Raw genomic sequence first — 13239 nt, 5'->3', positions numbered from 1 at the left:
TTCAGGAGGGAGAAGCGAGATCTGGGTTTGACGGTTCTCGTAGACGCTCGCAGACAACAGGCCACGTCCACACTGATCTCAGCCCTGTCTCAGTTTCAGGTGAGACGAAGCGCTCTTCCAGTGCAGATCAGCTGTGAATGCCACGTCTCAAACCCTCGCTGTTTCACCCTGTTTTTTAACGCCTGACATGTAAAATAATGCTAACACTTTACAATGTTTTCATTATTCAACATTAGTTAACTACATTAGTTACCATGAAATAATGATGAGCATTTATTAATCTTTGTTAATGTTCATTTCAAAATTTACTACATTATTAACATCAAAAGTTGTATTTGTTAACATTAATTAATGCACTGTGAACTAACATGAACAAACAATGAACGGCAGAATTTTTACTAACTAACGTTGACAAAGATTAATAAATACTGTTACAAATGTGTTGCTCATGGTTAGTTAATACATCAACTAATGTTGACAGATTAAATCTTATTAAAGTGTTACCAAAATAGTAGTCAGAAATTTTTTTTTTTTTTTAAATGGAACATTTATTTAATGAGCTGCCCTATATTAAATATATATATTTAAATATAAAAGTAATGTGCATATGTGTTTTATGTTTTGTATCATATTTGTTAAATCAGTCTTTTATTGCTCATATAGTAAAAAGCAGTGAGAATATGGAGTAAAAAGCTCCTCAATTTTATCCAAAGGCTCAAACTGAGCAAAAATATGCAATTTTGTGCAGATGCTGATTTTAAAATTGCCAAAAAATAAGATGCAATTCTGATAGTTTGTAATGTAAATCAATGAGATCTTTATATAGCAGACGACTTGCATAATCTCTATATCTCCCATTCAATTGGGACAAAATTCTTAGTTTTTATGATCAAAGCTCTGTAGTTTCAAAACACATAGGGCCCTATCTTGCACCCAGCGCAATTGACTTAGTACACCGACGCATGTATCATTCCTATTTTGCACCCGACGCACAGCGGACTTTCCCCTCCACAGACGCACGTCGGTCAATTAGGGAATGAACTTGCGCTCCCGGGGGCGGTTCAGCGAAAAGAGGAGGCGTGTTCCGGCGCAAACGTTCCCTGGTGCTATTTTGCAGTTTCAGAAAACAATTCCACCACTGACCAGGAAAAACCTAGTCTAAAGTCATGTTATTCATATGCTATTTTAAGGGCGCATGCTTGGCCATAATCAATGTAGCGTGTGCACAACGCGCATACACTTTGCTTATCTTATCTACACACAGACGCAGCAGTTCTCATTTTTAGAAAACCATACATTATTACATTACTTGATGATTGAGAGATGATCAAATAAACCTTCCTCAAAAGCCTGATGGATCATATTTGATACTCACATTTTAACAAGATGTTTCTAAAACGTGATGGATAGTCAAGTTGCAAGACCTTATTATTGTCACACATTTGATGTAAGCCAGAAATATGGCAAGTGCGCAGGCAAACGGCGACAGTTTCAACCTCATTTCGACACATTTTGAGATGTGTGAATTGCATAGCTCAAAGTATCTGTGGTCATGTTTACTTTTTAAATTGGTAACATGTCAGGCCTTTTTTTCAGCGTGCTGATTGTCGTATTCTGTATATCAGCTCTGTATATCTCTGTATATCAGCTGTTGCCTGCTTCACGTCAAACATCGAAAGCAAAGCCTGTCCTCAGGGACGGAGATGAGGCCTGTATTAGCTTGTCTCCTTTAAACCCACTCTCAGATCAGTCCCAACATGCAAACAAACACAGGCAAAATATGAGAAAAGAGCACCGAATGACTTAAATATATCCCTATTAGCACTATTATGTGCAATAAATTATCTTAACAGTTTAGTCTTTGTAATTATCCATGTTTTTTTAATATATATTTTTGTTGTTGTTTGATTTTTAATGTCTGTACAATATATGATATAAACCAGGGTTTGTGAGGGAACTACAAGGGGTTCAAATAATTAATTAAATCATAAAAATTTTAAGATAATAATAATTAAAAAAAAAAAAAGAAAAAAAAAAAAGATTAAATATTTTATTTGCTTATGCACATTAATTGACATTAGAGAACTGTGGACATGTTGTTAAATTAATGAAATATTAACTGGGGTTAATATTAGCATGGGGGAAATCCCTGATTTAATGCCCGTTCACACCAAGGATGATAACTACAGCGATAACGATAAACGATAGTTTCAAAAAATAGCTTTTTAGCTGTTTAGCCTTTGTAATTATATGTATGTTTTTTAAATTATTATTTCTGTTTTTAATTTTAATTTTGTATTTATTCATGCTCTTTGATTTCTTCTCTCCACCAGACTTCTAAACCCAATGCACTTTACTCAGTTTTGTTTCTCGTGGACAAAGATGCGGCAGTGAAAGTCGAGAGAGACGTCACGGTTCCAGTGAGTAAATGACTGTGTGTTGTTCTGTCGGTTTGATCTCAGTCTGTGTAAATGTGTGTTTATTCTAACTGCTCTGCTCTGTTCTTGTGCAGTTTGAAGTCCTGACGTCTCTGAAAGCTCTACAGAAGCACATTGACTCGTCTCAGCTCACCAGAGACTTTGATGGCACATTCCCATACGACCACAGCCACTATATTCACTTCAGACAGGTGCAATTACAACACATTGTTGCTCAGCCCAAATCCTTTGTCTTAATATATGCATGAAATATATGCATGATATATATGCATGATATATATATATATATATAGTAAATTAATTATTTCTTGAATGTTTATATATATTATAATATTTAAGTAAAAAAAAATTGAAAGACACATTCGCATGGTTATGTTTTTTTGATATCAGTTAATGGTCATGTGACTTGGAAGTAAACAATTTTTTCCTTACCGTTTTATTTTTTATTTAAAAAATCATTTATATTTTAAATTTTTATGATTTTATTAATAATTAGCTTTTTAATCAACATTTTGGTACATCCTGAATACAGAAACATTGAGCTATCTCGAAGAAAATACACTTAAATACATAAAAATGATGTTGAAGTTTGTTTGCTTGTTTTTTCCCCTCCTGGCAGAAAATCGAACCGTTTGCGACGAGCTGCAGCGCCGCGATCTCTTCCCTTCAGAGCTCCATTGAGACACTAAACAACATCGGCAATCTGGAGACGTCTGAGGTAATTCTGTCAAAATCTTTGATTTTATGGTCATTCTCTGGGAAATACTGTATCGTTAAAGGGATAGTTCACCCAAAAATGAAACTTCTGTCATTATTTACTCACCCTCATGTCGTTCCAAACCTGTGTGAGTTTCTGTCTTCTGCTGAACACAAAAGATGATATTTTGAAGTTTATGGACCCCATTGACTTCCATAGTATTTTTGTCCATCAACTGTTTTGGTTACCGACATTCTTCAAATTATCTTCTTTAGAAAGTTGTGCAGTAACCAAAAGGGAAAAAGGTCAGTTGAACATTAAGAGTTGAACATTGTGTTGTAGGAGGTGTCAGAGATCCTCAGCCAGCAGAAGAAGCTCATGAAGAGTATTCTGGATGACACTAAACTGAACCGCCTGCGGCTGGAGGGCGGCACGTTCCTGGCGCGGATCAGGAAAGAGGAGATGTGTGAAAACGAGAACTACAGGTGCTGACTTTATTAGAGGACTGATGGATGATTATATACTGAGAATTGGCAGTCAAGATAAAAGATCCATTCATTATTTTCCCACTTAAGGCAAGACATGACCAGTGAATTTGAAACTAATAGATATCACTATACTTCCCCAGTTACTCGATAACAGTGTATTAAGACATTCAATTTTTAATTATACGTTTTCTTTTTACAGTGTTATGTTTAAATATACATTAATTTGCATACATTTCCAGAAAATAAATCTGAACATTTGTTCGACATATTAGAGTTAAAATACATCTTCGCCTTCATGTTTTTAGAAATAAATGTTGTATTAATCAGGCGAATTATGTATTTCTGTAAAACATTTCAGAATATAGATAGGAATAAACTGTAAAGTTTAGTGTATGTAAAGCTGCTGGAGTTGAGCAAAATAGCCCAAAACATCATAATTGAACAGTGCATGAAAAAAATAATATATATATATATAGTTTTGCCTGTAAAAAAATGTCCACATAAAGAATAGTACATTTTTTACATTCACATTTATGCATTTGGCAGACGCTTTTATCCAAAGCGACTTACATTGCATTTCAAGGTACATGTTTACATTCTTATCAGTTCTTTTAAAAAATAACTGATAGGCCTAGAAAAAGTTATTTTACTATGTGAATATATGTGACAGTACAACATAAGGATGTAGAAGAAATAAAGTGATGCTCCATCATGATGCAACCATTGAAGTTTTAACTTTTGTTGCATGAATAGGAGCCATCAAAACAAAATGTACATTTACTTTTTTATGTATTTTTACTAAATTAAAGTTGATAAAAGCACTAATGTGATGTAGTGTTTCTCATCTATCTGACTCAAGAACTACTGCCATCGGATCACTGCTATATTTCCAATACGTTTTATTTGTTATGCTTTATGCTTTTCAGCAAAAGACATCACAAATCCCTTTATGAAACTCTCGGCAGTCAGTTCTCAGCATGTCTCAGTTCAGTGATTGATTGAGTTGGCAAAAACCGGCATCATAGGATCATATACTCCTGGATATTGGCTCATTTTGAGTCGGAGTGGCTATCAGATACATCCGAAATTGAGTTTTGATTGAGTAACTTGTAGATCTTTGCTGAGCAACAGACTTTTTCAACCATCTCAATTTGTGTTTCACTAAGTTTAACCTCACGTTGTGTCGTGTGCAGAGACGCTGTGGATATGGTCAGTGCGCTGTATAACCAGGTGGATGAAGAGGTCCACAAACTCGTCATTCTGTCTAATAAATCACTGCAACAGCTGGAGACGCTACTGGAGCTGCGCACGTTACAGGAGCGACACGAGGAGGTGAAAAATACAGTGCTTTATTACGGTAACACTTTAGTTTGGGGACCAATTCTCCCAATATTAGCTTGCATATTACTAGCATATTGGCTGTTTATTAGTACTTATAAAGAATGTATTAATGCCTTATTCTGGATGACCATATTCTACATTCCTTAATCCTACTCCACACCTAAACTTAACAACCTTACTAAGTATTAATAAGCAGTAAATTAGGAGTTTATTGCGGCAAAAGTCGTAGTTTATAGTGAATATGCCTTCCCCCAAAATAAAGTGTGACCTGATTTGATAAATCCACAAATGCAGTGATGCACATTGATGAGCGTTATATTCTGCATGTTTTTTTCTCATCAATTTTCTCTTTAGGTATATCTTAAGAGTTGAATGTGATAAAAAATAAATAAATAAGGCATTGTGGATAATGCAATCAAATCACTCAACAACATCCAACATTAACTAATAATAGGGCAGCTCATTAAAATATGTTAGCATTGAAAATTAGGTTGCCTGCGGTGTAAATGAATGAATTTTACTTCCGTGACCTGACTGTTATTGTTTTATTGAAATAATAATGGATGATTGGGGAAGACTATGGGATGATCATGTTTTTCTGTATCTCTCCTCAGGTGAAGAGGTGGTTTTATGTGGAGAGTGAGAAACATTTGGCTCCTTTGGACTCCTACAGTCTGTCTCTGAGCTCCATTCAGGACATGAGACAGAGTCTGGCGCAGTTCATAGAGGAGTCCACAGTAAGTGTCCACGTAGTTTCAAATGCCGAAAGAAAAAAGGAGCTGGCATGTTACTGTCCCAGGATGCTCAAGAAAAGGCTTCAGTCAGATTTCATTCTCAACAACAACCAGTTTGACCTTCTCCTGTACCACTGGACCACTTTTACTGAAGTGGCACTAGACACAATCCTGACAATTAAAGTTTACAGGGAAACCGACACCATGCACTACTCTTTTAGCTACAGGAATTCCATTAATTATGAATTCATGAAATAATAAAACATTTTCTGCGTCAAAAATCGCATATTGTCTAAGTAGGTTGAATTTGAACGTACTTTCCGACCGTTAAAAAAGTATGTTCTACATAGTGTGAATAGGGGTACTTTGAATAAAATTCGGACGTACTACATAGCACTTGTTACGAAACTGCTCCGAGACACGAGGGTTAAGGGTTAAACGCAGCTCTATTGTGGGTAATCCAGAGGCGTAATCCAGTGTAGGCAAAAGGTCAAAACACAGGTAGGCAGTCCAAACAAACCAACAAAGAAACAAACAAAACAGGCAGGGACCAGAGGCAAAAGAGTAATCCAGGGAACAGGGCAAGAAATCAAATAAACCAAAAGACAAGAAACCAAGGAAAACGCTCGAAATTGCAGTGTAACACTTAAACAAGACTTCGCGGTGAGTGAATGAATGAACATGGTATAAATAGACTGAGACTAACAGGATAATGAGACACAGGTGAATGCAATCAGTGAATGAGGTACAGGTGAATGTGATCAGTGATAAGTGATGAGTCCGGGCAGTGAGTTATGGGAAATGTAGTTTGTGAGTGATAATAGTCTTATGTGGAGTGCCCTCTGGTGGCTCTCAAGGGCACTCCAGCTGGTGACCGTTACAGCACTACACATTGTTACTGTCATGTGACCTACCAGTGTCAGTTCATAAATCCTCTCCCGTGGCCTCATGGGAGAGTAAAGTGTTCATTGTATACGTACGTTCTCAACTCTGGCCCTCGAGGTCCACTTTCCTACAGAGTTTTGCTCCAGCCCTAATTAAACACACCTGAACAAGCTAATCAAGTTCTTCAGAATGAATAGAAAGTTATTGGCAGGTGAGTTTGAGCATGGTTGGAGCTAAACTCTGCAGGAAAGTGGACCTTGAGGGCTCGAGAGGCTTTTTTAAAATAATTATTTGTATTTTTTATTTATATTTATTGTTATTTATAATTATTATTATATGTAAGTGTTGTGTAAATTTTTTTTTATAAAAAATAGACGCTATAGGTCAGTGTGTAGGGAAAAGTCTTAAGTAATTTCGGATTAGAAGGTCAACTAAATGTGGTCTTGATTTTGCTCCTGTAGGAACAGCAGAAGAAAGCTGCAGTGTTATTGAAGGAGTCTAAAGCCGGTCCAAGCCTTCAAGAGGTCAAACAGCACATGAGCACCGTCCTGCAGCGGAGCGAGGCACGCAGGAACGAGCTGGAGGTCCTGCACAACCTCTACGAGTTCTACGAATCGGTAAAAACATGTTTTTTTAATTGCATTATGTCTATTTTGCTGCAACTACTGTCATGATAATTGGTGGTTGACTGATATATGTTTAAAATTGTATTTAAAGATAGTAAATAACACATGCATAACAAATTGCTGCAGTTAAATTTATATTTATTTTACATAATGTTTAGCAAAGTAATTGCAAATAATTCATTTTAAAATGAATTAATTTGAAAAAAGTAATAATTTTAACTTGATAAAACAAATCTGTGAAATAAACACATTTATACCATGGTTATTATAAACCAAAACCATAAAAAAATATTACTTGGAAAAAAATAAGCATTCATTGAAATAAGGTGAAATATAATCTAATATATCTATGCTCAGGCTCTGTCAAAATAAAAGTCCCACTTGCAACACTTATCGGCCAAACCATTGTGTCCTTTCTGACTTCGGGTTTGAACATAAAAGGCTAAAAGTTTTTGAAATTTTCAGTGCATGTGTGTGTGAGGTAAAAGGACACAAGCTCTTGTAGCTCCGCCCCCTGTGTGCTGGGAGCAGGAGCTCATTTGCATTTAAAGGGACAGGCACAAAACGGTGCGTTTTTGCTCACGCTCAAAAAGTGACAATTTTAACATGCTACAATAAATAAAAGTCCCACTTGCAGCACTTATCGGCCAAACAGAAAAAAATTACTGATGCATTAATTAAAAAATGGCAGATATCCACCACTAATGATAATGTGAATGCTAATTAAAACGTCTCTCACGCAGGCAAACCAGTGGATGGTCCATTGCCAGGAGTATTTCTGCCAGCTGAGGGTGGACGATAACGCGGTCAGTTACACGCCTGCTGTGCTGCATGTTTTGCAGGATTACCACAGCGAAGCCACAAAGTTCTCCCTGGACAACTTCAGCGCGCTCAACCAGATGGTGCTGAACCTCAACAGCCCACGGGAGCTTCAGCAGTGGAGCAACATCTGGCAGAAGTGCCAGCAAACCAAACAGCAGCTGGAGGAAGCACTGGCCAATGCTGCCAAAGAGTCTTCACTTACAACTATGACAACAAAACTTTTGGAAACCCAAAACGGAGTAGGTTCCTCGGAGCCTCCCACTCGCAACTCTTCCTCCACATTGTGTTTTGAGTACGAAGATGAGAAACCGCATTCAGCAGGACCGTTCTCTGGAAGCCGGTTCCCATTTCCACCGGAGAGCGGCGAGCTCTCTCCATCCCCGTTTGACGACACCGACAGCGACTGTACGGTCGACTCGTCCGCCTCGTGTCACTCCGAGCCGCTTCATTCACCGGCCACACGTCAGCGCAAGCAGCCGCTCAAAAAGATCATGAAGAAAACCATGAGCTACGAGCTGACGGCGCGTGACAAAGCTCACCCGGATGCCGGGCATCATGGGTACACGGGCATCTACATCAAAGGACTGGAGGTCACCAACAACGTGTGTGTAGAGAAGAAGCTCCAGCGGCCAGACGTGAAGAGTCCGTCTCTGGGCCGCAGTCGTAGCATGTCGTCCCCGTCCAGAGCCTGCAGACACAGCGCCGGGGACGTGAAGACACACAGCAGGTGAGAGGAGAGCTGTGCAGGGATGCTAACTGGAAAAACAAGACAATAGTAAATAATGGAAGTAATTAAACATAAATATTAATAATTATCTGTGTTTTTAATGTTGTCCTGTAAAAATAATTTTTAAAGGGGTGGTTGAATATGATTTCACTTTTCTAACTTTAGTTAGTGTGTAATGTTGCTGTTTGAGCATTAACAACATCTGCAAAGTTACAATACTCAAAGTTCAAAGCAAAGGGAGATATTTGCTTTTAAAGAAATTGCTTTTTAAGGACTACAACAAACGGCTGGTAGAGACTACACAACATTCCTCCAGGGTTAGTGACATCACCAACCCTAGAATTTACATAAACCCCGCCCCCTGAATACGATTTATAGATTATCAAGACAGAATATGCTAATCAATGACTAGAAGATAACTACACATAAGCTACATAAATTCATCAACTAACCATTCAGAAATGTTGTCTACATGTTGTTACTTCTTCTTGAGTCTCTCCATCTTTCTGACTTCGGTTTGAACATAAAAGGCTAAAAGTTTTTGAAATTTTCAGTGCATGTCTCTGTGTGAGGTAAAAGGACACAAGCTGTTGTAGCTCCGCCCTCTGTGTGCTGGGAGCAGCAGCTCATTTGCATTTAAAGGGACAGACACAAAACGGTGCGTTTTTGCTCACCCTCAAAAAGTGACAATTTTAACATGCTATATTAAAATATCTGTGGGATATTTTGAGCTAAAACTTCACACACACACTCTGGGGACATCAAAGACTTATTTTACATCTTTCGAAAAGTGCATTATGCCACCCCTTTAATTATTATGATTATTATTATTATTTTTAACAATATTATTATTAAATACTCAATTTTTATTTTACAGTATTATTACTACAGTAATATATTTCTTTATTTGTTTTATTTTTTGTAATTTACTAATATAAAAAATATTAATTATTATTATTTAATACACATTTTTACAGATTTATTTTAACTATTATAATCTATTTCTTTATTGATTTGTTTCACTATAAGTTTATTATAATAATAAACAGCAGGTGAGTGAAGCATCGTGCAGGGATGCAAAAAATAAAGACCACAAATATTAGTAATAATAGTAAATAATAGAAATTATTAAATTTTTTGTATATATTATTTGTATTATTTTACTGTTGTTCTGTAAATAATAATAAAATTAGTAATAATAATTAAAAGTTTTTGTTACTCAATATTTTATTTTACAGTATAGCATTATTACTATAGCAATTTTTTATTGATTAGTTTAATTTTTATAATTTAATAAAATAATAATAATACTACTTTATTATTATTATCCATCATATTGAATGGGTTCCATAAAAACAACAGTGAGAATGTAACCTGAGTCCGGTGACATTTAGGGATTTTTAAAAACTCTATAAGGTCTGGGGGAGTTTTTCCCTATATATCCTCATTCAATCGACTGTAAAATCCACATTTTAAAGCTGATAAAAGCCAGTTCATAACAACTACACAACTCCCTCTGACTCTCCAACCGCGGTGTGCTCCTCAATCACGCTCTATCACACTGTCTTTCAGCAAAATCCAGCACATCATGGATGAGATGATCGCCACAGAGAGAGAGTACGTGAGGTCTCTCAGCTACATCATCCAGCACTACTTCCCTGAGATGGAGCGACTGGACCTTCCTCAGGACCTGAGAGGGAAGCGCGGCATTATTTTTGGGAATTTGGAGAAGCTGTGTGACTTCCACAGCCAGTTCTTCCTGAAGGATCTGGAGATCTGCGCCCACTCGCCCCTGTCCATCAGCAGCTGCTTCCGAAAACACGTGAGTTCAAATGACCCTTTAAGCCGGGTGCACACTGTGCGATTTTGCAAATCCAGACAAATTTGCAAATCCTAAAAGAATCCTAGACTAAAATCTGAAGTGTTTGATCGTTAGTTTGACATGTTCACCGACAGCCGATTAATGAGCATAAGTGAAATTCTGTTAGGACCACTACCGTCAAATATGATTGACAATTAGCATACAGTTTGGATTGGCGGAATGGTTCCGTTCTGGGCGAGAACTCCCTGCGCATCCATGCAGCCTAGCATGGATAAGAGCAGGGAGAGCAGCAATAATCCCCCTTGGGGTAAACAGAACAGAACCAACATGAAAATTTGCAAATATATTTAATTCAAGATTTAAAGTACAACATTATTCAATAATTATTCTGAGGGGAATCAGAATGTCAAATCCTGACTGGGCGAGAGGAGGAGCTGGGGATGGAGGAGGGTAATTTGCTCCTGAGAAACGCGATAGCTGCTGATGATACTGAAGGAGCTTATATATGTATACGGTGATAGGTGTCGTATTCCTATAGGTAGATGTGGATCAGCTGAGGGTCAGCTGATGCGAGCTTGACTAACGTGACCTGCCAGAACTAACGCTATGCTTGATTTCTGTCAGAAGATTTGACTCGCAGTGTGACTTCTCCTACGACGATCGTCAAATTGTCTTCGTTTATCAAGACAACCCAGTAAACAATTACCGTCTTTCAACGTTGAAATAAGGTTGAAAATAAGTCGGTCCGCCTTGGACTGGTTAGACTAAACTAAGTAGTTTCGGCCGGACTGTTTGACCACATGTTTTCAGCTGATAATCTAAGACAGGATAAGTCTGTTATACATGCTAAAATAACGGAGAAATACAAACTACCAAACCATGTTCATTATTATCTCAAATAAATGTAAAGAGTTTTACATATTCCATCAAGACGTTGAAGATCGACCTGTTTTCAACGTTGAAAAGTCGTAATTAGACGTTGAAGATTTACGTCTATTCAACGTCTAATAGACGACGTTTTGCTAGTTGGGAAGCCATGACCATAATGAACGTTAGAGATTTCTTTGTAGCCACCATTTCAATCCCGCGTGTAATGTAGCACACATTACCGAACGTGTCATTGATTGATGATGTAATGCATGCATCCGTTTTTAGCGCGTCTTGACTGTCGTACATTCTGACATTACTGACAACTGAGATCTTACAGTGTGTCATGGCTTACAGCAATGATCATGTTACAGTCTGACAAGCAACAATCGTAAAGGATGCACACAGAGATTTTAACATGATGCGCTACTGTTCGAAAGTTTGTGGTCGGGGAGATCTCTTCTGCTGTCTGCCTCTATTTAAGATATAAATGCATCCTTCATTGTTTTGTCCACGGGTAGGAGGAGCAGTTCGGTATGTACGCCCTGTACAGTAAGAACAAGCCCCGCTCAGACGCCTTGCTAATAAGCCACGGAAACAGTTTCTTCAAGGTGAGCGACCTCATGTCTCCTCCATGACGTTATTCACACGAGCTGGTTCAGACTTTTCTGAATGTCACCGTGTGGTCTTCAGAATAAACAGGTGGAGTTGGGCGATAAGATGGACTTGGCGTCCTACCTGCTGAAGCCTATCCAGAGGATGAGTAAATACGCTCTTCTCCTGAAGGATCTGATTAAGGAGTGCGGTCACTCTCAGGAGCAGGAGCTCACTGACCTCAGAACAGCTGAAGAGATGGTCAAGTTCCAGCTGCGCCACGGAAATGACCTGCTCGCCATGGACGCCATCCGTGGATGTGATGTAAGTGGAGTTTGGATGATAGGAGATGGAGTTTGGAATAAACACACCTCTTTCATAAGCACTAAACCCCCCATAAACCAATGCATTTACAAACACACCCCCCAAACAAATAATTATTACTTTTTTAGCTTGCTTTCTAATCTAGTTGTCAAATAAACCTGGCAATGTATAGTACGACTATTGTTGGTTCTTTGACAAATTGCTTTGTTCCTCTCTTGTGAGTCGTTTGGATAAAAGCATCTGCTAAATGTGTAAATGTAATGTAAATGTAGTCTATTCTGTAATTAATATTTTACCACGAAATTGTATTTATTTATTTCTTAAAATGTTATTTTAAAATATAATGATTTATTTATTTGAATAGATTTTATTCAAATAAATATTTATTTATTTAAAAAGCATTTAATGTTATTAAAATAAATTATTATTATTATTTTAAAGATATTTTTAAAATATAAATATTTATTATTTATTTATTTATTTATTTGGAAAAAATCATTTAATTTAACTCAAATATATAAAATATTAATTTTGTTTAAAAATACTTATTTAACAATATATTAAATATTAAATATATAATTATATTTGAATAAATGTTAAGTAAATATTTATTTATTTGTTTATTTAAAGAACATTTCATGTAAATAAATATTTATTATTTAAAAATATTTAAAAATATAAATATTAATTATTTATATAAATAAAGATGTATTTATTATTTATTTATTTGAAAAACAAATGATTTATCTAAAATAAATGAAATAAATAATTATTAAAAACAAAAAAAAACTTATTTGAATAAATATTTAATGTAAATAAAGTAAAAAATAATGATTTGATAATTAAGCAAAATAAATTATTATTATTTTCAAAT

At 36.5% G+C, this 13239-nt stretch overlaps 1 protein-coding gene across 4 annotated transcripts in view; it reads left to right on the top strand.

Moving 5' to 3' along the window:
* Positions 1 to 13239, top strand: part of plekhg4b (pleckstrin homology domain containing, family G (with RhoGef domain) member 4B) — a 69103-nt gene that overhangs the window by 42485 nt on the left and 13379 nt on the right. For all 4 annotated transcript variants that reach the window (XM_084384980.1, XM_084384979.1, XM_084384978.1 and 1 more), the window contains 12 exons: positions 6 to 99; positions 2334 to 2420; positions 2513 to 2629; positions 3058 to 3156; positions 3478 to 3620; positions 4817 to 4955; positions 5579 to 5701; positions 7045 to 7200; positions 7953 to 8758; positions 10331 to 10580; positions 11969 to 12058; positions 12141 to 12365. In XM_084384980.1, the coding sequence (XP_084241106.1) occupies positions 6 to 99; positions 2334 to 2420; positions 2513 to 2629; positions 3058 to 3156; positions 3478 to 3620; positions 4817 to 4955; positions 5579 to 5701; positions 7045 to 7200; positions 7953 to 8758; positions 10331 to 10580; positions 11969 to 12058; positions 12141 to 12365 (2329 nt within the window). The remainder of the gene's footprint in view (positions 1 to 5; positions 100 to 2333; positions 2421 to 2512; positions 2630 to 3057; positions 3157 to 3477; positions 3621 to 4816; positions 4956 to 5578; positions 5702 to 7044; positions 7201 to 7952; positions 8759 to 10330; positions 10581 to 11968; positions 12059 to 12140; positions 12366 to 13239) is intronic.

Source organism: Rutilus rutilus, assembly GCF_951802725.1.
Source record: "Rutilus rutilus genome assembly, chromosome: 17".
Lineage (NCBI taxonomy): Eukaryota > Metazoa > Chordata > Actinopteri > Cypriniformes > Leuciscidae > Rutilus > Rutilus rutilus.
The sequence above is the reverse complement of the archived record's forward strand: the minus strand, read 5'-3'. Positions and strand labels throughout refer to the sequence as shown.